We start from the raw sequence: 24,866 nt of genomic DNA, 5'->3' as shown, positions 1-24,866 counted from the left end.
AAGGTCTCGAGCAGTGGAGACTGCACCCCTGCCCTAGCCACACCACTGCAGCACACAACTACCCTCTGCTGAGCAGCCAGATGGGAAACATGACAAGCAGAGAGATCTCACAAAATGCAGCACTTCAAGAGGTTGCATCTTCACATGGCATCACACCTTCATCCTGCTGTTTCTCACTGCTGTGGTAGGTGTGCTACCATGAGATGTGCCTATCTGCAAGCTACCAGCATTTCATTGGGCCTCCTCTGATGTATTCAAGGAAAAATATTGTTCCCTTAATCTCTTTTAATTCCACCCTCTTGTACAGAGTTTCTTAAGAGTGTGAAGAAGCAGCCCAATAAACAAATCTCTTTGTTGTGAGCCACCAAGGCTGGTCCTAATCTTAACACTGAGAATTAGCCTTGAAGAGAAGAACTTGGGGGTGCTGACGGGTGAAAAGCTGGACATGAGCCAGCACCGTGAGCTGACAGCACAGGGCTAGCCATGTCCAGGGCTGATGCCCAGCAGTGTGGCCAGCAGGTGCAGGGAGGGGATTCTGCCCCTCTGGTCTGCTCTGCTAAGACCCCACCTGCAGTGCTAGGGCCAGCTCTGGAGTCTTCAGCACAGCAGAGACATGGACCTGTTGGAGTGGGGCCAGAGGAGGTCACAGCAATGATGGGAGGGCTGGAAGCCCCCTGCTGTGAGGCCAGGCTGAGAAAACTAGGGTTGTTCAGCCTGGAGAAGAGAAGGCTCCAGGGAGACCTTCTGGTGGTCTTAAGGGGGCCAGTAGGAAAGAAGCAGATGAACTGGGAACTGTTATAACATGACAAAGGGTGATGAGTCACCTCGAAGTGAGTAGACTCACGTTGGATACAAGGATCAAATTTTTGATGCTGCGGGTGGCAGGACTCTGGCCAAGGTTGCCCAGAGAGGTAGTGATGCCCCATCCCTGGAATCTTTCCAGGTAAGTTTGTTTGGGGCTCTGAGCAACCTGCAGATGTCCCTGCTGACTGCAGGGGGAACTGGAATAGAAGACCTTGAAAGGTCCCTTCCTACCCAAATCAGTCTGTGGTTCTATGATCCCTGAAGCTTACCCTCTCACAACAGTAGCAGTGGCCAGAAGCTGCTCCTGTGTCAGGATGCCAGACAATGCTTCCAGAGCTGCCTGGGAGCAAACTAAGCCTGAAATCCCAGAACACTAGACCTAGAGAAGTGTGGGTGCTCACTCAGAACTGTGAATTTTGGGTTGTTAGAATCATAGAATCGCTTCAGCTGGAAAAGACCTCCAAGATCATCAAGACCAACCTTCAATGACCACCACGGCCATTAAACCATGTCCTGAAATGCCATGTCCAAGCATTTCTTGAACACCTCCAGAGACAGTGACTCCACCACCTCCCTCTCAAAGATGTTTGGGAGATTCAGTCACACGGGAGGTTCTTTTTTCTTGCAGCTCTGTAAGTAGTCTTGAATCTTCTATAAGATGCTATCAGCAGCCATCAAGATGTAGGCAGCGAATCTCTTCTAATAAACCCACCAAAGATTAAGACAAACACTGCTTTTAAGAAGGTTTAAATTCCCTGCAGAACACTGCTCAACATTTTTAAAGCATCCATATATAGGAACGTGTTTGCAAGCTCAAAGTAGTGGTGCTCTCATTCTGTGGTAATGCTGCTGAGTTTGCACCCCAGTCCTGGGCTGGCCTGTTCTGCTTTCACCTCACGTCTGCACTCACTCTTCAGCACTATTTGTGATGTTTTAAAAGTCAATCTTCTTCTCACCATTGAACAGGTAGGTTGTATCTCTGCTCTGCAGACAAGATCTGTAATCCTCTTAAGGATAAAATTAAGCATTTTCCTCATAAGGAAAAACTTCTTTGATGTGAGGGTGCTGGAGCTCTGGAGGAGGCTGCCCAGAGAGGTTGTGGAGTCTCCTGCTCTGCAGAGATTCCAAACCCAGTTAGACATTGTGATCCTGGGCAAGCTGCTGTGGGTGACTCAGCTTTAGCATGGAGGTAGGACTAGGTGATCTCCAGATGTCCCTTCCAACCCCTACAGTGCTGGGATTTGGTGATATTTAGGACAAAGAAATAATGATATAAGAAATTAATTTAGCTGATTTTTTAACTTCTCAGAGGTGCCTTCCAACCCCCACCGTGCTGTCTTTTTGTCATTAAAATGAAGGCTGCCACTCCGCTCTCTGACCTGTGCAGGTTCCTTTGTATTATTTTTGACATTTATTTCTGCAAATGACATTCCCAATAAAACACGAAATACAAACAATGTTCTACTGCAGCAAGCTTCCCAGAAGGTTGTGGAGTCTCCTTCTCTAGAAATCTTCAAAACCTGCCTGGACACATTCCTGTGTGACCTGTCTTTAGTGATCCTGCTTTGCAGGGCCTTCAACTCAATGATCTCTGGAGGTCTCTTCCAAACCCCTAGCATTCTATGATTTTATGATTCTACTAATGGTGGCTCCTGATTGAAATTCAGGAGTTTATTAACTCTTCATCTACTACCTCTGATGGTATCCTGGTATAGACTGGGGTCTTCTCTAATGTGACTGTATGAATGCAGAGCCTATGTGCTAACTCCAACCTACAATAAACTGATTAGTCCCTCTACATGCTGATGGTCATCAAAAAACAGAAAGAGTATTCAGGCATTGGAACAGGTTGACCAGGGAGGTGGCAGAGTCATCGTCCCCAGAGGTGTTCAAGAAACGTGCGGACATGGCACGCTGGGACATGGTTTAATGGCCGTGGTGCTGTTGGGTGGATGGTTGGACTCTGTGATCTTAGAGGTGTTTTCCAACTGAAACAATTCTGTGATTCTAAGAAAGTGCCCTTGTTGGGGCTGAGAGAGAGGATTTTAGTAGTCTTGGCTCTAAACACTGTTTAGAAAAATCATACATAAAGCCAAGAGGCAATGCTTCCATTGAAGACTCCCAAGACTAAAGTGGCCAAGTTCTTGTGCTATAGAAGTTGGATATTCTAGCAAACTCAGACACACCAGTTCATGTAGGAGAAGAACTAAGTCTACAAGCCAATGAAATCCACCACATTTCAGGTATGGATGACTTGGGACTCATGGACACCACAATTATGGATGACTTGCATACCAACAGCCTCAGGCTGTACCAGGGAAGGTTTAGGCTGGGCTTTAGGAAAAGCTTCTTCAATTAATTGTTTCTTAAGCACTGTAACAGGCTGCCCAGGGAAGTGAAGGAGTCACTATCCCTAGAAGTGTTCAAAAACCATGTAGATGTGGTGCTGAGGGACATGGTTTAGTGGTGGACTTGGCAGTACTGGTTTAATGGTTGGACTCAATCTTGGAGGTCTTTTCTAATCTCTCCGATTCTAAAAAAGACCCACTTAGAAGTCAGGCAATTTTGTAAAAAGCACAAAGGAGAACTTGCACACGATGGTTCCACCAGCAGCCTTTTCTCAGCTTCCCTGTGTCCCCTTTCACCCCAGACCCAAGATCTCACATCTGCATCAACATCAGTACTTCATGTAACTACTTCAAGGTTTAGTTTCTGTGGTTTTATGATAGCATTCCACAGGAAACTCTGAAGAATGGTGATTGTGATTTGCAACCTTTTCTACCATGGGACTTCACAAACCAGCAGGCTAAATTATAGAATACTTTGGGTTGGAAGGGACATTTAAGATCATCTAGTTCCAAGCCTAATGTCATGGGCAGGGACACCTTCCACTGGACCAGGTGGTATAATTGATAAAACCTCCAATATTTTTCTTCCTCCACAGTCACACAACCTGTACCAGCACTGCTTTAGCTATGATGTCTCAGGAAACACCAGTGCCTCCTTTTACACCCCTGATGCTTTTTTTTCTCAGGGGGAGGACTTGCATATCCAAAATCTTCCTACCACTTTGCCAGCAAAGCCATCTGATTTGGTAACACATACTGTTCAGGGTTCTTCTTCTGCAAATCTTGTTTTACATTTAAATATGGGCAGAAAAAGCCCAAGGGGGAGACCTCACTCCTCTCTACAACTCCTCTCTTAGGGAGGCAATTGAACAAGGGAAAAAGGTCTAAAATTGTGCCAGAGGAGGTTCAGGTTGGATATTAGGAAAAATTTCTTTGCTGAAAGAGTGGTCAGGGATTGGAACAGGCTGCCCAGGGAGGTGGTGAAGTCACCATCCCTGGAGGTGTTCATGAAATGTGTGGACATGGGACTTTGGGACATGCTTAAATGGCCATGGTGATCTTAGGTTGAAGGTTGGACTCAATGATCTTAAAGGACTCTTAAATGGCCATGGTGATCTTAGGTTGAAGGTTGGACTCAATGATCTTAAAGGACTCTTCCAACTAAAACAATTCTGTGATTCTATAAAAAAAAACACAACCAACTCAAAAAGATAAAAGGAGTCATCTGTCACCCAAGCATGACCTGAAAAAACATCTCTGTAATGAAGGTAGAGGATACCTGCATACATGTGGTATGTCAACCTCTCGATTAATTTCACAACTGTTCCTCCTTTGATGATAGGAATGCCATTCCTGCTCTGCAGGTTGTCCTCAAAAACAATGTTATCTTCAGAGTCCTCCACTACAAAACGATAGACATTTGGGCTGGGCAACCTCAGGGGCTGTTCATTTTCTTCTTGCAATAAGACTGAATCCAGCATCCTATCCAGAGTACTGCGATACTGGAGGGAAATCAGAGCTGCCATCCAATTGCTCTTCTCTTCAGCAGACTTGGCAGCAAACAGGATGCTGTTTTCATCTTTAGACACCAGCTCAAAAGCATGTTTATACTCTGCTGTGTCATCTTTATCAATAATCTGTATTTTCCTCATGATGAATTTTTCCTTCAGCCTGTACTCAGCGTTGCTGTAGCCAGGCAGCCGCGACTGTCCGTGGTTGGTTTTGCAGCTGATCATTAAACCATCAAAGAGAAAGATGTGGCGTTCATGTTTGGCTCCTATTTTCGTCAAGCCACCTTCCATGATGAACTCGTTGCAGCACTGCCCAATGTCTTTGCCTTCCCACCCATCAATATTTTTCTGGATTTCATTCATTTTCTTGATGGCCAGGTGCTTGCTTCTTATTTGTCGGTTATAGAAGCGACAGACAGGCTCCCTTGAATGAATACAAGAAAATGAGTCATGATGATGGGCATATTCCACATTGGAATTAGCTGAATTAATTGTTCATATCATTATTTCTTTGCCCTAAATATCACAGAATCCCAGCACAGTGGGGTTTGGGAGGGTCTTCTGGGGATAATTGAGCCCCTCCCACAGGGTCACCCACAGCAGCTTGCCCAGGATTACAATGGTGTTCCAATCCCCTGATCATTTTCATGGCCCTCCTCTGGATCACAATGTCCACAAGGGTTTGGAATCTCTTGAGAGAAGGAGACTCCACAACATCTCTGGGCAGAATGCTCCAGGGATTCAGCACTCACACCAAACAAGTTTCTCCTCATGCTCAGATGGAACCTCCTGGATTCCAGTTTGTTCCCATTGCCCCTTGTCCTGTTGCTAGGCACCACTGAAAAGAGTCTGGCCCCATTCTCTTGCCCCACACCCTTCAGCTCTTGATGAGCATTGATCAGATCCCTTCTCAGGCTGCTCTCCTCCAGGCTAAACATCCCCAGGTCTCTCAGCCTTTCGTCCTCACAGAGATGCTCCAGGTCCCTCAGCATCTTTGTAGCTTCCACCGCACTCTCTCTAGTAGTTCCCTGTCTCTCTTGAACTTGGGAGCCCAGAACTGGATCCAGTACTCCAGTTGTGACCTCACTAGGACATAGTAGAGGAGAAGGAGAACCTCACTTGACCTGCTGGCCACACTCTTCTGATTGTACCCCAGGAGACCGCTGACCTTCTTGGCCACAGAAGCATGTTGCTGGCTTATGGTGAACTTGTTTACCTGTACTCCCAACACTCCATGGAACTGCTTTCCAGCAGGTCAAACTCCCACCTGTACTGTTGCAGGTGGTTATTCCTCCCCAGGTACAGGACCCTACACTTGCCTTTGTTGAACTTCATGAGGTTCCCCTCCACACAACTTTTTATCCTGTCCAGGTCTCACTGAATGGCAATACAGCCTGATGGGGTGTCAGCAACTCCTCCCAGCTCTGTACTGTCAGCAAACTGCCTGAGGGTTCATTCCATCCCTTCTACCCAGACCACTGATGATGATGTTGAACAAGACTGGACCCAGTACTGACCCCTGGGGAACACCACTATCTACAGGCTTCCAAGTAGACTCTGCCCCACTGATCACAACCCGCTGAACTTTGTCCTTCAGCCAGTTCTCAACTCACCTCACTGTCCACTCATCTAACCCACACTTTTCAAGACTGCCTTTGAGGATGTTGTGGAAGACAGTATCAAAAGCCTTACTGAGGTCAAGGTAGGCAACATCCACTGCTTTATCTCATCTATAGAGGTAGTCCTGATCAAGGTTACTGTTCCAAAGAAGTCCCATGCACTGCCTTGGCTAAAGAAGGAACAAGATACTGACATCATTCATAAAGGTGGACTCTGAAGGTTTTGGGCTTCTACTCCATTTAGAATGAAAACTGCTATGTTTTGAAAAGGAAAATACACAGTTATCTAACAAGGGAAAAAAAAAAAACCCAAAACAATTCCTTCCACATCATTTATCTCCTGCCAGCTTTGGGAAAGCAGAAGAGCTTTGTGGATTCTTACCCAGGCCGCCGTCGTGGGGAATGCTTGCTGTAAATGCGCTCCATGCTGCACTGCAGGTTCAGGAGAGCTGTAATGGCTTGTTTTAAACACTCCCGATCCTCCTCATCTTCACTGCACTCCTGCAATTGCTGTGGTGGAACAAACAGCTTTCTTTCAGGTTAATTTATAGAAGGGTAGTAGGGAGGCTGAAAAAAAACATCCTTACACAGAGTTATCTATAGTATTGGGTGAAATTGGTGACTTCAAGTCAAGGAGAGAGTTATTACTAGAAGCACACTCAAAACTAGCTAGGTACGTAACTAAAACCCATGTCAGATGTTCAGCAGAAGTCATTAGACACTCAATAGGGGAGAGCAGGAGAGAGTTCAGACATATAATCCTTTATCTCTTTACCAAGAGCCAGTGGATCAGTGGGCTGAGGTTCAACAAGGCCCCGTGCTGGGTCCTGCATTTGAGTCACAACAACCCCAAGAATGCTCCAGGCTTGGGGCAGAGTGGCTGGAAACTGCCCAGTGGAAAAGGACCTGAGGGTGTTGATCAACAGTTGTCTGAACATGGGTCAGTGTGTGCCCACCCAGGTGGCCAAGAAGGCCAACAGAATCCTGGGTTGGCTTAGCAGCAGTGTGACCAGCAGGACCACACAAGTGATTGTCCTCCTGTACTTGCCTCTCAGTTGAACTTGGTTGCTCAAGGCCTCGAACACCTCCAGGGAGGGAGCATCCACAACTCTCTGGGCAGAGTCTCACCACACTCATAGTGAAGAACTTCTTCCTAAGATCCAGACTAACCCTGCTTAAAACCATTCCCCCTATTCCTGTTGCTAGACACCCTTATGAAAAGTCCCTCTCCAGCTTTTCTGTAGGATCCCTTCAGCCACCTGAAAGCAGATACAAGGTCCCCTTAGAGTCTTCTCTTCTCTAGGCTGAACAAGCCCAGTTCCTTCATCCTATCCTCATAGCAGAGGTGCTTCAGCCCTTGGATCATCTTTGTGGCCCTCTTCTGGACTAGCTCAAACAGTTCAATGTCCTTCTTAAGACAGGGACACCAGAACACAAACAGGTTTCAACATCAAGGAGAAAAGTTCTCCAGCTTGAAAGAATTTTTAAGCTTTTCATACTTCAATTTCATTCACTTTACTTTTGGTATTTTGCCAAAACATTAGCCCCTGTGCTTCTGTAAATTGTTCATTACTTCATTTATGTCCCCATTCACCAGAACTTTTTGGTAATTCTTCAGAAGTAACAATCTTATCTTCTGTCCCTACTGAAGCCTTGAAAATGTGAATACTCTGTTGCTTTTATGCTGCAATTTTTGCTAGGTCTTTTTCAAACACAATTCCTAGAGACAAATACAATGGTGACAGAGAAACCATACCAAGAGTTTGTAATATATTAGCCATACAAACACAGAATGGTTTGGGTGGGAAGGGACCTTTAAAGGTCATCTAGTCCAAAATTCCTGCAAGTCAGCAGGGACATCTGCAAGTAGAAAGGGACACCTTTACCTAGACCAGGTTGCTCAAGGCCTCATCCAACTTGACTTCGAACACCTCCAGGGAGGGAGCATCCACCACCTCCCAGGGAGGTCTCACCACCCTCACTGTAAAGAATTTCTTCCTCATATCCAGTCTCAATCTGTCCTCATCAACCTTCAATCCACTGCCCCTCATCCTATCACTACAAGCCCTTGTAAAAAGTCCTTCCCCAGCTTTCTTGTAGGCCCCTTAGAGCACTGGAAGGTTGTTATGAAGAAGTTTAAGAATGTGCCTGTATAACCTGATCCTATCAACATTAACACAAGTTATGAGCACAGAGAGTCCCCTGGAGACAGAACATTTTTGCAGCATTACATATTTCAGGCAGGCTCTCAAAACCAAACTTTCTTCTCTGTGCCATGGTTTAGAACATCAATAGTGACCACCCTTTCCTGTCACTGAAGAAAAAGCTAACCAGCTTGCATGCAAAACATTTAATCTTAAGTTTTAAAGCCACAGAAAACTCTGATCAATAAAATATTTGTGTCAATGCTTCCCTAAAAGGCAGATAAAGGCTACACAGCTTGTAAAATCACTTAAAATGTTTGGATTCTCCCAAAGCTGTGGCATGTGATTTCACCCCTTAGTATCACACTGATGCACTCCACTTCCCAGATGTAAGACACAATGGGTCATTAATTAGCCTGACCTTCAGCATAATACAGGTCACTCATCCAATTATGTCTTTTAAAGGTGAAAGAAGAACATTTTGACAAGTTCCAGAGAATTACCATACACAGCTGACCCTTATGGGAAGGGAAGTCACACTAATTTCGGGAAAGAGATGTATCTAGAAAGCTGTCAGTGCTCACTTCAAAGCAAGGTTGGCAGAACTGTGCCATGCTTCTCCTGTCATCTTTTAGTTCTTTGATCATTTTAATTTCTTTTGGAACAGCTCCTTACAGAAACATAAGCTTTATGAAGGCAAATATTAAAACTATGATAATGTAAAACTTCACAGAATGACAGGGGTTGGAAGGACCTCTGAAGATCTTTGAGTCCGATTCCCCTGCCAAGGCAGGTTCACCTAAAGAAGGTCGCACAGGAACACATCCAGGCAGGTTTAGAATGTCTCCAGAGATGGAGACTCCACCACCTCTCTGGGCAGCCTGTTCCAGTGCTCTGTCAGCCTTAAATTACAGAAGTTCCTCCTCAAGTTTGTGCCGGTTACCCTTTGTCCTGTCACTGGGCACCACCTGAAAAAAGACTGGTCCCATCCTTCTGACACCCACCCTTGAAGTATTTGTAAGCATGGATGAGATCCCCCCTCAGTCTTCTCAGCAGAGACAGTGCAGTGATCTTTCTAGATCACCAGAAACAACCCTTTCCTAGAAATTCTATTTTCTAGAAATTCACTTTTTCTAGAAATCTAATTTTCTAGAAATCCACTGACCATTTGGGTTGCTTTTGGTTTTTTAAAAGCTTTGTTAACTTTTTTCTAGCATGACAACCAACAGAAGTGCTTAAGACTTAAAATGTATTGAAACCACTTGGATTTAAACCTTTATTATTAAATTATTATAATACATTATTAAAGTATAACTAAATTATTCAATATTGGTAGCCCAGACACTGCAGATGTGTGGTTCACGAATCAAAATACATCATCCTTGTATTTACTTATCTAAGTCAGGACATGCAAAATAATCGTTGTAGATATAATGAAATCAAGACTGAAAGAAAAAAGTAAAAAGAATAAAAGGAATGTATGTGTTAGATATTAACTACACACCTGGTCTTAACAACTGCCATTTTTTTGCCTGTGATTGTTTGGAGAACATTTTATATTGTAATACATGTAAATTCTATGCTGCAAAGTTTCCTTTTTTCCCTCATGCAAGTAAATCCCTTGAAATATGAAGGAAGATCATAGAATGGTTTGGGTTGGAAGGGACCTTCAAGACCATCTAGTTCCAACCTTCCCCACCATGGTCAGGGACACCTTCCACTAGACCAGATTGCTCAAGGTCCACCAGGGAGGGGACATCCACAGCTTCCCTGAGATCATGTAACACAGCTGTACAGCACTGCTAAGATCACGGTTTACTGAGAACTTAGAAGTGTAATTTCTGTTGCTATTTCAAAATGTCAGCTACAGCCATGGGATACTGCACTTGTTGAAGTATATCCCAGTGAGTTAATAATTCACTTACCCTTTTCAGCACTACAAACTTTCCCAACAGAACGGGCAAACAGAAGCTTTCTTCACATCATAGAAGGGTTTTCATTAGAAAAGACCTTTAAAATCATTGAGTCAAACCATTTTCTAACTCTACCAAGGCTGGTGCTAAACCATGTCCCTCAGCACCACATCTCTGCTTTAAAAGAGCTCCAGGGATGGGAATTCAACCATCATCCTCAAAAGTCTGTTCCAGTGTTTGAGAACCTTTTCAGTGAAGAAGTTTCTTCTAATGTCCAACCTAAACCTTGCCTGGTACAACTTGAGGCCATTTCCTCTTGACCCATCACTTGTTACCTAGGAGAAGAGACCAACCCCCACCTTACTACAAACTCCTTTCAGGTAGAAGGTTTCCCCTCCAGCTTCCAGGCTGAACACCCCCAGTTCCCTCAGCTGCTCCTCACCAGACCTGTTCTCCACACCCTTCATCAGATTTGTTGCCCTTCTCTGGTGCTGCTCCAGCACCTCAATGTCCTTCTTGGCACGACAGGCCCAAAACTGAACCCAGTACTCTAGGTCTGATCTTACTAGTGCTGAGTACAGGGAGACAATCCCTGCCCTGGTCCTGCTGGCCACACTATTGCTGATCAAAGCCAGAATGCTGGTGGCCTTCTTGGCCGCCTGGGCACACATTGGTTCATGTTCAGCTGGCTGTCAAACAACACTCCCATCTCCTTTTCTACCAGGCAATTTCCAGCCACTCTTCTCCAAACTTGAGTGTTGCAAGGGGTGGTTGTGATCCAAGTGGAGGACCAAGCATGTGGCCTTGTTGAACCTCATCTACTGAATAAACACTCTAAGTATTTTAAAGGAAATTCTATTTTCTACAGCAAAGCTACTTTATCTTTTTCAATAATAAGTACTGCAGATCTCAAATGCTAAATTTCTGCTGACTGCTGGCCTCTTGTCTCATAATTCACAGCAGAAACATTTGCTTGTAAGCAAAAATCTGCTAATGCTTAGTTACTTTTTGGCTTTTAGCTATTATACTCAAGGGAAATATCTACTGATGGGAACCACCTTGCTAGCACACTTCAGGATAAAATATGTGCAAGTGATCTGTGGTCAAACGAAGAGTGGCTGTTCCAAACTAAGGAAAGCCTCAACAGGCAGAATTGCTCACAAATATGGACTAGATGCCAACCTAAACAACTTGCATGGTAAAATCTGTCCTGCAGGAATAACTTTACATCATCTGAATCAGAACTCCCTAAACCCCAGCATTTCATCAATGTCATTTCTTAGAAGATAGAAAATAATAAAATAATAGTACTTCATTCCATGTCCTCTCAAAATGGAGGCGGCGTGCTACGGTATGAAAAAATGGTAGTTTTTGCTGCAACTTTTCCATTTAGGACAAATGGTGGAATGTTAAGAATAGATTATTCTGACTCTGCTGATGGGACATGTCTCCCCAGTCCCCATAATAGTATCAGCTGAGCTGCAACTGGAGAGCGACTCGAGGCTATTGATCTGAACTGTTCTTCAATCCCCACACTGAACTAGTTTAGCTTATTCTGAACAGGCAAAAAAATTCATCCCTCAAGAAAGAAGAAACTGATTTGCACATTAAATTTATACCTATATGAGAAATCAAGTTTCATAAAGATCTGTTTAATAAGACAAATATTCATATCAGAGCAACAATTACTTTTGAAGATTATTTTGGTTTTAAATTATTTTACTTTTCAAACATATACTAAATGATGTCAAATTAATGTTTTCCTATCTTTCAATATTCAGAATCAAAGAATCATAAAGATCATCAGGTCCAACTCCCCTGCCAAGGCAGGATCACGTAAGGCAGGTCACACAGGAACACATCCAGATGGATCTTGAAAGTCTCCAGAGACGGAGACAACACAACCTCTCTGGGAAGCCTCCTCCAGGCCTCTGTCACCCTTACAGTAAAAAGTTTTTCCCCAGTTGAGGTGGAACTTCCTGTGTTCCAGTTTGTATCCACTGCCCCTTGCCTATCATAAGACACAATTTAAAAGAGACTGGCCCCTTCTTCTTGACACCCACCTTTCAGATATTTATAAATATTAGTAAGATCCCCTCTCAATCTTCTATTCTGCAGACTAAACAGCCCCAGGTCTCTTAGCCTTTCCTCATCAGATGTTCTAATCCCTCCATCATCCTTGTAGCCTCCATTGGACACTTTAGTACAACCCTGTGCCTCCTGAACTGGGGACAGTAAGTCAAATCTAATCACCCATGCAAAAGCTCAGATTCTCCACAATAATAAGCGTTTTTAGGAGGAAACAAGAGTGTGGCTTCATTTACCTGTAGTAACTCAAAGTAGTGCAAACAGTGATAGACAGGGATAAGCATGAGTCGTGGCAGAACATATCGTACAGCTTCTTTAAACCCTTCAGCAGTGGACTGGAAAGGAAAAGCAAAGAGGATTACTGACACTGAAATACTCAGGACAAGGCCCTGAAGTTAGCAGTGCTCTGAGCAGGATGGTTGTGCTACAAACATCTAGAGTATGCCCTCTGACCTACAGTACTCCATGCTTACATCCAGCAGTAATGACAACAATAAAGTTTGCAAAAACATTGGTGTTTCTCTTCCTAAGACTCAGAGACACATAATTGCTCTGGCATCAAGCAAGCAGATCTTGTAAACATCCTTGTAACTGGAACCAGTTCTGTTTAACATCTTTGTTGGTGACATGGACAGTGGGATGGAGGCACCCTCAGCATGTCTGCTGACGACACCAAGCTGTGTGGTGTGGACAACACGCTGGAGGGAAGGGGTGTCATCCAGAGGGACCTGAATAGGCTGGAGACGTGGCCACATACCACGTCTGGACTAGGACTTTGGGGTTTAAACTTGCTAGGGAGATAGGTAAAATGTCTCACTTCATTCACCCAAGTGCAAAGGCGTGAGATGAGTGAGATGGTGCAGCTTTCCGAGTGCTTGGAGCTGAAGAAGGAACACTCACCTGAAGGAATGGCTCAGAGAAATCTCAGCTTGCAGAGATGTGGGCCCCAGTGAACTGTACCAAGTGTTTCTATAATGACTTTAGCTGTGAGCACCACTGACCAAACACTTGCTCAGCAGCTTCTCTAAGTGCATTTCTGAACCCAAGTTCAGTCTTCTGAACAGGAGGTTTTAGCAGATCGTTGGCAGAAGGAAGTAATAAAAATTAAAAACCACCATAAATTATCTTGCTGGAGAGTCCTCCTAAAGAAATTATTCAAGAACTACTAGTCCCAGCTTCAGTGATGGATGCGGAGGACTGGGATGGAGGAAAATGAAAATACTGTGTATGGGTGCCTGTGTTTGGCATTAAAAGGCGAAACAGAAACAGAAGTGTCAGGGATCAGAAGTCACCCTCTTTTCTCAAGCAAGAGTCTGGTATGAGAAAAAAATAAATGAAAAACACTCAGAGCTAAGTGCAGTTTTTATAAGAAGTGACAGAGTTGAAATACCTTATACTGAAGAAGGTAATAATCTGGATTATTTCTTCCTCAATTGAAAGTAAAAAATTACTGACAAAATTCAAACCTTTGAAATCTGAGAGCTAAAGCAATTCAGTACTTCTTGCTTGCACTCACCTGGAAGTGGAGAGCAACAGCAGGTTTTGCCATTAAGTTATTAAAATGCTCATGAAATTGTGGAGAGAGAATATCCTGGGACAAGGTTTCATATGGATCAAAGGCTTGCTCCTAAATAAAAACAGAGAATTTTATTCATAGATGGAAGATGTAAGCACTTTCTATGCCAGGTGGTACAATTAATTCCTTTAATAAACTGATACACAAGTGGAACTTTGCAAGAAAATATTGATTTTGCAAAACAAATATTCAGAAAACCACAAACCTTTTTTCACTTCCAAATTTTAAATGTGCACAACATTTTGGCAGCACTCCTCAACCTCACCATTCTTATCAGTAACACAAACTTGAGAGGCAATCTTCTCAACACTCAGTAAGAGCTGAAGGGTGGGGAGGAAAGAGGATGGGGACAGACTCTTTTCAGTGGTGCCCAGTGATAGAACAAGGGGCAACAGGCACAAACTGGAACCCAGGAGGTTCCATCTAAACATAAGGATGGACCTGCTTTGTTGAGAGGGTGGCAGAGCCCTGGATCAGGCTGCCCAGAGAGGCTGTGGAGTCTCCTTATCTGGAGAGATTCCAAACCCACCTGGGCATTGTGATCCTTAGTGACCTGCTGTGAGTGACCCTGCTTCAAACATGATCTCCAGAGGTCCCTTCCAACTTCCACCATTCTGTGTTTCTGTGAAGTTCTTGCTTTCAGCCCACCCACATTTCACATAAAATGGTGATTTACTTCTGTCTCTGTCAATTTACTTCCTTCTCTGTCAATTTACTTCCTTCTCTGTCACTAAAGAAAGATCCTTGGGAAAGTGCAGGTAAAGATGAACTTTGGAGCCTGTCACAAGGAGGCATCATTGTATCACTGCTATTTCAGGGCACATCAGCTACGCATGGCCAGTCATAAGCACTGGACTTGTGCACAATTCTCTGGCCATGTTTGCTGGGTGTATGGCCATGCCCACAGAGTGGTGGTGAACGCAGTTACATCTAGTTGGTGACCAGGCACCAGTGGGATTCCCCAGGGCTTAGTGTTGGGGCCTGTTTTCCTTAATACCTTTATCAATGATCTGGATGAGGGGATGCAGGGATGTCAGTTTGTGGACAGCAACAATTTGGGTGAAAGTGTTGATCTGTCTGAGGGTAGGGAAGCTCTACAGAGGGACGTGGACAGGCTGGATTGATTGGCCAAGGCCAATGGGACAAGGTTCAAAGAGGTGAAGTGTCAGGTCCTGCACTTGGGTCACAACAACCCCAAGAATGCTCTGAGATTGGGGCAGAGTGGCTTGAAATTGTCCAGCAGAAAAGGTCCTGAGGGTGCTGGTCAGCAGCAGATTGAACATGAGATAGTGTGTGTCCAGGTGGCCAAAAAGGCCACCAGAATCCTGGCCTGGATTAGGAATAAGGTGGCCAGCAGCACCACGGCAGGGATTGTTCCCCTGTATTGGGCACAGGTGAGGCCACACCTCAAATATTGGTTCAGTTTTGGGTCCCTTACTACGAAATGTTGATGTATTGCAACATGTCCAGAAAAATGCAGCGAAGGTGGTGGAGGGTCTGGAGAACAGGTCTTGTGAGGAGCAGCTGACAGCTGCTCAGCCTGGAGAAAAGGAGACTGAAGGGAAACTTCATTGCTCTCTGAAAAGAGGTGGGTGTCAGGCTTTTCTCTCAAGTAACAAGCAATAGGACAAGAATCTTTCATTGCTTCAGAGGTTTAGGCTGGGTATTAGAAAAAACTTCTTCACTGAAAGAGTGGTTAAGCCCTGGAAGAAGCTGCCCAGGGAAGTGGTGGAGTCATTGTCCCTGGAAGCATTAAAACAACCCCGTGTAGATGTGGTGCCAAAGGACATGGTTTAGTGGCGACATGGAAGTGTTGGATTAACATCTGAACTTGATCTTGGAGGTCTTTTCCAACCTTTAAAGGCCTTTCTATGATTCTGTGTTGGAAGGCTGAGAAATTATCTCACCTGAAAGAATCTCAGAGGAAAGTCCTCTGATGAAACCAGGAGTTTCAGATGTAAAAATTATGACTCTGAATGGAGTATCTGGCTGTGATTCTGTAATATCGACTCCAGCAGGGTGGGATGGAAACCTGACTGTACATGAATCTCTGCAGGAATAATTTATGACTGCTCATAGCTCACCTGCTCCAAAGTCTGCCAGGCTTCTCCAGTCTGCAGATTCATTGGGCTGAATCACTCATGAATCAGAGAGTTATCCGGTGCTGATGGCAGGATGCCCAGAATGAGCACATAGCTCTAGATTTCACCTAACTGCAGCAGTGCTCCAGAGCCCAGGCTCTGCAGCATTTGGGAGTACCAAACACCACCACCAAACGCTCTTTTCTACATTCAGGTAATGTCTTAAGTCTTCCATTTGCAGAAAGTGGAGGTGATTTCCCACCTTACACACAGGGCAGCTAAAATCAAACTCTTTGTGGGGAGGAAAGGCAGAGAATGCACTCTCTTTTCACATGCAAATCGTAATCATCACACTCAGCTCTCCTCATCAAGTTCTAATCATCGCTGTCCATTCACATTAGATTGTATCTGGGAAGGGGGAATGGAAGGGAGAAGGGTTTGGCACATCAGCAGCTGAGGAGAAATGATTAGACATTCTCTGAATAATCTGAATTCAGTTTCCAACCTCAGGTTTTTGGGGTTTTTTTTGGTGGTTTACTTCAGACCTGCCCACTACCTGCAAGAAATGTGGGGGTCTCATTTTGCAACATCCCAATTAAAGGCAGGGGACAGTAACACTGCACATAAGCTCAGGATTTCATCAAGTGTTTCAAGGTTTTGGTTTTGAACACAAGACTGAAAAAAAAAAAAATCAAACCAACCCAAAACTGCATTAGATGTCTTCCCCAAGAGATCAATAAAAAAGAGGAGGTTTTACACTTGCAGTGTGGAAAAGTATCTGTAGTGTGTTGTTTTCCATCTGTCTTTGCATTGTGGATCCCAAAAAGTTCTCCTTTGGAAACATGAATATCAGCAGAACAAATTTACAATCTATTGATAACCTTGCTTTGCTAGCTGCACAGCTGCAGGCACAGAGACACTCTGCCCTTGGTTCATGAAATCAGTCTGGTTAGAAAAGACCTTTAAGATCATCGAGTTCGGCTGGGTGCTGGGCCCATCTCATTTAAACTTCATTATTACCTACAAAGATTGAATCTTTGGGGTGGGTCCCTTTCAACCCCACAACTGTGATTCTGTGAACTATTAACCCAGCACCACCAGGTGAGCATTAAACCATGCACCTCAGCAGCACATCCACTCCTTCAGAGACTCTCCCACCACTAGCTAAACATCACCAAAGAAATGATCTCAGGCAACCACTAAACACATCGTAGCAATATAATTGTAAAAGTTACCCTGAATAAATACTTTTCTACCAGCTTATAAACAAATCTCCATCTCCCACTCAAGTCAGGCATCAAGTCTGTTTTTCTTCCACACCAGGAAAAAAAGATTTCATTTTCTCCGTACTTTCTTATCTGAAGGCCACTCCGATATTTATGTTTAAACCTTGCAGAGAACTGATGCAGAAAAACAGCCAAAGGAGGGAATTCCAGCTTGCAAAGGTTGTTTGGTTTTAATTAGCCTTCCAAACAAGTTGAAGGACCTTCATAATGGAAACACTAAGTGAACAAGCCCAGCAGTAAGATAGGCAGAGCAAATAAACACTTCCCTTTCCTATCTCTCTTTAATGATCCCTTCTGCAAATACAGAAAGAAGATCTCAGCATGCCAGATGATCAAACGAGCTGCCTACTTATTAAGTAGCTCATGCTCTACATTAACTGAAGTATTCAATTCAAACTTACTACCTGCATAAAAAGGTTTGAAGAAGCAGCTGCTTTCCATTTCCTATTTAAGTTTTCCAGTTCATGAAAATCAGGTGAGATTTTTACTCATGGTAAAGGATTTGCTTCCCTTAAAGAACAGGATGCTCAAGGGGAGCTTTTGCTATAAACTAAGGTATGCTTTCCCAGGTAGTGCTCTATTACTTCAAATTTAAGTCCTTTTTCAATCTTACTATAATAGCTACTTTATTTCATTGTTTCTTTTCAGCAGGGTCTGTAATGACATGACAAGAGGTGATGATTTTCAAGAGGTAAGATTCAGACCAGATAAGGAAGAATTTTTTTTATAATGTGGTTGGTGAAACATTGGCACAAATGGCTCAGAGTGATGGTAGAAGAACCATTCCAGGTCAGGTTATTTGGGGCTCTAAGCAACCTGCTCTGGTTGCAGATGTCCCTGCTGACTGCATTGAACTAGATGACCTTTAAAGATCTCTTCCAACCTAATGCATTCTATGCTTCTGTAATTGTTCAAATGCTTCTCTTATACAGGTAACTATGCATTAACAACTTAAGAACTATGACCTAGGCAACTGGACTTTCCTACTCATAAGTCACATGAGTGAATTATTGAAGTAAGACCAGGAAAGCTTTTATGGCATATTTGTGAGTGGCACATGAGCTGCAGGACGCATTCTCTTCACACCCACGCAAATGTACTCACTTCCCAAATAGTACTGGGGTGTGTTCGTTCCATCCTCAGATTTTAAAACACACATAAAAGTGAAATGGAAACATTATTGGTTGTCATTTTCATTATAAGCATCATAATTTTCAGATAAACCCCACAAATTTCACATTAACTGTGTGGTTCATTGAGATATTCTCTCTCCCTCAGGCCAGAACACCTTATTTGAGTTCCTCTGTAATACAGGTGATGTGCTTTACATGATTACCCTGATATTTTGGTTCAAAAAAGCAAGCTCAATATATCTCAAAAAAAGAGTAGATTCCATTCAACTATGCCCAAACCTCCACATCTACCTTGGCAATTTCATCCAAGTGTTAGATCCCCAGATAGTTAAAAAGGTGTGCTGTATTTCTAAGCTGAACTGTCCCCCTGCCTTTCAGACCTCACCTTTTTGCCATGTGCCTCTCTGATGAATTCCAGAGTCAGAGAATTGTCTGGATTGGAAAAGACCTTTAAGATCATCAAGTTCAACCATTATCTAACTCTGCCAAGGCTGGTACTAAACCGGGTCCCTCAGCACCACATCTCTGTGTCTTTTAAACACTTCAAGGGATGGGGATTCGAGCCTCTTCCAGTGTTTGAGAACCTTTTCAGTGAAGTTTCTTCCAATGTCCAGTTGTTTTGTATTCTAATGGTGAGGGTTGTAAGGGACCTCTGCAGATCATCCAGTCCAACACCCCTGCTAAAGCAGGGTCACCAGCCCACAGCAGGTTGCCTAGATCACAATGTTGAGGCAGGTTTGGAATCTCTCCAGAGAAAGTGACTCCACAACCTCTTTGGGCAGCCTGCTCCAGGGCTCCAGCACCCTCACACCAAACAAGTTTCTCTTCCTGTTCAGATGGGACCTCCTGGGTTCTAGTTTGTACTTGTTGCCCCTTGTCCTGTCAGTGGGCACCACTGAGAAGAGTGTGGCCCCATCCTTTTCCCCACCAGCCTTTAGCTCCTGCTGAGCACTGATCAGATCCCCTCTCAGGCTGCTTTTCTCCAGTCTAAACAGCCCTAGGTGGCTGAGTCTTTCCTCCTCACAGAGATGCTCCAGGCCCCTCCTCATTCGCTGAACACTAAGCTTCTGCTCAAATGCACTGTTTGTTTTGACACCTCATTCCTTCCCAGAGTCTTTCTTTGCAGAGACATTCCCATTCCAAATGTCTAACAATGGCTGAATTAAGAACACATCTTGAGTCAGCTCACTGTCCAGAGTCATGCAAGACCCTTATTCTGCAGATGTATACCCAGCTGCTATGATTTCTGAGTAGCCCTGGGCTTGACACCAGTGCCTATAAAAATGGAAGCACCAGTGAGCAATCCCAGGTAGTTACTGTTCAAATCCACTTCCCTACAGGAATATAGCAATTCATTTCCACATTGAAATAAGATCTTAAGTTTTGTGCTTACCTGCTTGTTATTATTTCTGTGACAAGTAAAAAAAACACTTTAGAGCTTACCTACTGAAGCATGGGTAGGGAAGATCTCCATTCAGAGCTTAACTCACAGTTGCAAATTTATGGGATATCAGAATCATGACCAACGGTTTACTAAGAAAATAAAACAATCAATGGTTTAAAAAAAAAAAAGCAAAAACCCAAACAACAAAATACCATACCTCTGCAAGATCCTCAAAGCAGCTGCCAGCAAGAGGATGAGGACTACTTTCATCAGTCATCTCAACAGTATCCTCAATCAATCCTAAAAGCTTCACTGTCAGCTCATGGATATCTGAAATGTTGCTAAATATCACATCGATATCCTGCAAACATAAAACGTTATCTCAGTAGTGCTCAGAATGATTTATTTGGCTTATGTAAATATTGGAGCATTATTCCTGAAGTCTGATCCAAGAGGTAAATGGAGAGGAGCCAACAAAAAGCTAGGAAGCAAGTTAAATTACGTGGTCTTGCCAGCCTTGCAGGCTTGCCTGGGCACATCCAACCTTGCACAACTCTCATCCCAGCAAAAGAAAACACACCATCCTTCCCAGGCTGGAGAACAGCAGTTCCAGTACAGGCTGTGGGTGCCCTGGACACGAATGCCTGGCCTTTTCAGACCCACTTCACAGCAGTTCCTTTTCCCCATCCCTGATTCTTGTCTTTCAGAACACCATAGGAAGGAGGCAATTTAAAGCGGCTCCAAGGTCAGACCCTTTAAACCACAGGTAAAACTAAAGCAGCTGCTTGGCTGCTTTAGCAGAACACTACCTGGGCACAGAGAAGGAATCAGCAGCTTCCTTTTCCGTATCCTACTTTTAGATGTTTCAAATCCCCACACCACAAACACACCCTAATCGGAAGTCCCTTCCAGTGACCTATATTCTTCTTCTGACCCCTACAAAACACACTCATCAGAAGCCTTCTCTGCCCACCCCCAACCTAACACTGTAGAACTTCCCTGACCTCCTGCCACCACCAAGACTATGGCAACGTCTTTGTGGGAACAAGCCACCTTGAAATTTCTCATTCCCCTGTAACAGAAGAACATTTCTCATCTCCAGAATATTGCTCCCTTCTCCTCCCATCATCTTCGTCTGAATTCTTTCCTCACATTTGCACAATTCTCTGATATCCCATCAGCTACTAAGGAACCTCCACACCCAGCTGTAATGGGAATGTCTCCTGCTGACTCTCTTTTTAACTTGCTGGCATCACCTAAAAATCCCAGTTCAGGTTCTGCTGGCCTGGTCCCCTTTCTCCTTCCTCCCACAGGAAACATTCACTAATCTCTCATTATTACTTCTTCTCTTACAAGAGATGTGCTTCCTTTTTAGACTCCTGCCTGCTGCAAACAGAATGTGCCACACACAGACACTCAATCGAGTATTTCAATCATGTATCAAACTGAGATCACAGAATCATGAAATGGTTTCTGTTGAAAGGGACCTTCAAGATCATCTGGTTCCAACTCCCCTGCCATGGGCAGGGACACCTTCCACTACATCAGGTTTCTCAAGGCCTTATCCAGCCTGGCCTTGAACACCTCCAGGGAGGGAGCACTCACTACCTCCCTGGGCAACCTGTTCCAGTGTCTCACCACCCTCACTGTAAAGCATTTCTTCCTAATATCCAGTCTAAATATGCCCTTTTCCAGTGAAGATTCCCTTCACAGTCAGAGAGAATCCAGAGTCCAGGGCTATTTTACTTTTAATTCCTGCAGATCAGGAAGCCCTGGGGTACCCTTCAAACGTCAGTTCAAGTGTTCACCCACATTCACTGTCCATGCAGGAAAGTAACTGCTAATTTTTGTGTTAAGCAGAAGTGGAACTGTTAGCTACATGACCCAAGGACTCCAGCTATTGCTGGCACCAGACAGGGAATCATGTCCATTAAGCTTCACTCTGAGAGCAGCACTCTTCAGCCTGATAATGGCAATTCCTCCATTTTATTATTTCGCATGCAGCCAACCCTCATAAATCAAATTTAATTTTACCTCCAGCAGAGTTAATGTCCAACTGCTATGTTATGGCTGCTAATGGAACCAACTGGCGTTACACATCAATAACCTATTAAAGGACTTACATTAGGTGTGAACAATTTTCTGTTTGATAGGAACGCTTCCCGAAATACTTTGATGATCAGATTCAGCTCCCGCAGGTATTGCCTTTCTTCTGCAATTTCATTTCTCACTAGGTCATAGTAGTTGAGTTCCCCAGAAGAAGAGGGCTCATCTTCACAGAGAGAAACCAAACCAATGTCATCCTGATCAAACATATCCATCAAAACCTAGCAAAGAAAATTTAAAGCATTACACGCAAGCCTGATCTGCACACTTGGCTCAAGCTCAGCTATTTCAGTGTGTTCAGAAAAATCCTTTGAGTTTTTAATACAGTACTTTCTGTGATCACTTGCACAAGGGAGTAATATTTAAACTTTGGCAGCAGAAGGCTGGTTTCATTGCCAAAGCCATTTTCCCCCTTTATAAGTTAGTATGACCTAGAAAACAAACTACAATTCACCCAGAACCAACTTTCAAAACAAGGCATCTTGAATAAGCTTTTGACAAAAGCCTCCTGATAGAGATAAAATGCAATAAAAATCTTTCTCAGTTCTCTGAGGATGAAAACTGTAAGTCTTGTTCTGGATTATAAAGAAGGAAAAAGCTGTCATGACAAAGTGACATCAGGAGGACAGTAACACAGGTTGCCCAGAGACATAGTTGAAGCCCTGGAGACATTCAAGATCAGACTTGATGTGGCCCTGGGCATCTAATTGGACTTGTCACTGCAGGGGGTTTGGGCAACATGACCTTTGAGGGTCCTTTCCAACCTAATGCAATCTGTCTAATTCCACGTGAAATAAAGGGCAATATAATTTTATGTCCTCCTATTTTGTAGGAATTGCTCCTATTCCAAAACTTCACAGGCTTAAGTCTTTACTGTGGTAGTTCTGTATAAGGAGAAGCTTCTGCACTTCACAGAACCATAGAATCATAGAACTATTTTGGTTGGAAAAGACCTCCAAGATCATCAAGTCCAACCTTCAATGGCTCTTCTATGATTAATCATAGAATCACAGAGTGGTTTGAGTTGGAATGGACCTTAAAAATCATCTAGTTCCAACACCTCTGCTATGGTCAGGGACATTTTCCACTAGATCAGGTTGCTCAAAGCCTCATCCAACCTGGTCTTCAACATTATCAGGGATAAGATGCCCACAACTCATGGTTGAGTCTCTCCCTCCTATTCTGCTTCGGATGTGTCTTCTTAAAAAAGAAACAAAACCAAAACCACCCCTGGTATCAGCTGCTTTAACACCAACTCCTCACCTTATCAGCACACATGGACACTTTAATGTCCTGCTGAGAGATCTCAAAGTGTCGTATATTGAAGACATAGTTTCCAGCCAGCTTTAAAATATCAGCTGAGATGTATTCCAAGACAGCCACAATATACAGAGAGACATGGTAATCTACCTTGTAACCCAGGACCTCCTGCAAATTGAAAAGACAACAAAAAGTAGTGTTATTTAATCCAGAAATCCACTCAGAATGACAATTCACACATTGAACTCTCTCATGAAATCCATCTTGTTTGTGTTGATAAGTTACAGTGATGTAATGGCTGGGGCAAAGGACAACAAAAGGAACTTTGATCAGCCTCCTAAAAGGGAATGTTTGTAAATACTTCCTTGTGCAGTTTCACCATTTGACAGATACATGTGTCACACTGACAGGTGACAACTTTCAGTGATCCTTCCTCTAAAAATGACAAACCTGAAAATAGGACTGCTTCAAGGAAGGGACTTCGCTATAAGGAAGAAATTCTTCACTGTAAGGGTAGTGAGACACTGGTACAGGCTGCCCAGAGAAGTTGTGGATGTCCTCTCCCTAGAAATATTTAAGGTCAGGTTGGATGGTGCTTTGAGCAACCTGGTCTAGTAGAAGGTGTCCCTGCCCATTGGCAGTGGGATTGAACTAGACGATTTTTGAGGTCACTTCAAAACATTCTATGATCCTTCTACTTAAATTACAGTCTTGATCTATGCTTATTGCAGGACTCTAACTCTAATCTGGACTCCTCACAAAAACACATGCTTCATTCAGAGTTGTTCTTGATGGAAGAAGGTTTCTTTCATGAAACTACAAACTGTGTTATAGACTCTTTATTTTATGGAGCCCTGGAGCAGGCCACTCAGAGAATTTGTGGAGTCTCCTTCTCTGAAGAGATTCCAAACCTACCTGGACATTGTGATCCTGGGCAACCTGCTGTGGGTGACCCTGCTTTAGTAGGAGCACTGGACTGGATGATCTGCAGAGGTCCCTTCCAGCCCCCTAACAGTCTCTCTTGTTTGGGTTGGAAAAGACCTCCAAGGTCATCAAGTCCGACCGTCAACCCAACACTGCCACGTCCACTAAACCACATCAACATGTTTCTTGAACACCTCCAGGTGTTCTACAACCTCCCTGGGCAGCCTTTTCAAATGCTTGATCATTCTTTCAGGAAAGAAACGTTTCCTAATATCCAACCTAAACCTTCCCCAGCACAATTTCAGGCCACTCTCTCTCATTTTATCACCTGATACTACAGAGTAAAGACCAACCCCCACCTCACTCCAACCTCCGTTCAGGGAGTTGTAGAGAGCCCCTCAGCCTCATTTTCTCCAGACTAAACAACCCCAGCTCCCTCAGCTGCTCCTCACCAGACCTTTTCTCCAGACCCTTCACCAGCTTTGCTGTGCTTCTCTGGACACACTCCAGCACCTCAATGTCCTGTATCTTCTAAAAATCAGATTCCGTGCCTATATCCACACACTTCCATACCAGGCTTCATAAAACAAAGCCAACGTTTTCTAGGAAGATCTTACTTAATGATGTTTTCTTTCCTAACATCTCTTCCCCTCTCATTAGCCATCACAAACCAAGACAGTGTACACAAC

The 24,866-nt window shown here is 43.8% G+C and overlaps 1 protein-coding gene across 2 annotated transcripts in view; it reads right to left on the bottom strand.

The window, feature by feature from the left end:
- The window catches only part of SOS2 (SOS Ras/Rho guanine nucleotide exchange factor 2), a 72,197-nt gene that overhangs the window by 23,006 nt on the left and 24,325 nt on the right, over positions 1–24,866 (bottom strand). Inside the window, exons 4-10 of one of the 2 annotated variants that reach the window (XM_054400036.1) lie at positions 23,257–23,421; positions 22,011–22,214; positions 20,105–20,248; positions 13,944–14,054; positions 12,664–12,762; positions 6,665–6,792; positions 4,432–5,087 (exon numbers count right to left, since the gene is read on the bottom strand). In XM_054400036.1, the coding sequence (XP_054256011.1) occupies positions 4,432–5,087; positions 6,665–6,792; positions 12,664–12,762; positions 13,944–14,054; positions 20,105–20,248; positions 22,011–22,214; positions 23,257–23,421 (1,507 nt within the window). The remainder of the gene's footprint in view (positions 1–4,431; positions 5,088–6,664; positions 6,793–12,663; positions 12,763–13,943; positions 14,055–20,104; positions 20,249–22,010; positions 22,215–23,256; positions 23,422–24,866) is intronic. The other variant, XM_054400037.1, reaches the window with a different exon arrangement.

This window comes from Indicator indicator, chromosome 4 (assembly GCF_027791375.1).
Source record: "Indicator indicator isolate 239-I01 chromosome 4, UM_Iind_1.1, whole genome shotgun sequence".
NCBI classification, from domain to species: domain Eukaryota; kingdom Metazoa; phylum Chordata; class Aves; order Piciformes; family Indicatoridae; genus Indicator; species Indicator indicator.
Note: the sequence above shows the minus strand (reverse complement) of the source record. Positions and strands in the feature narration are given on the sequence as shown.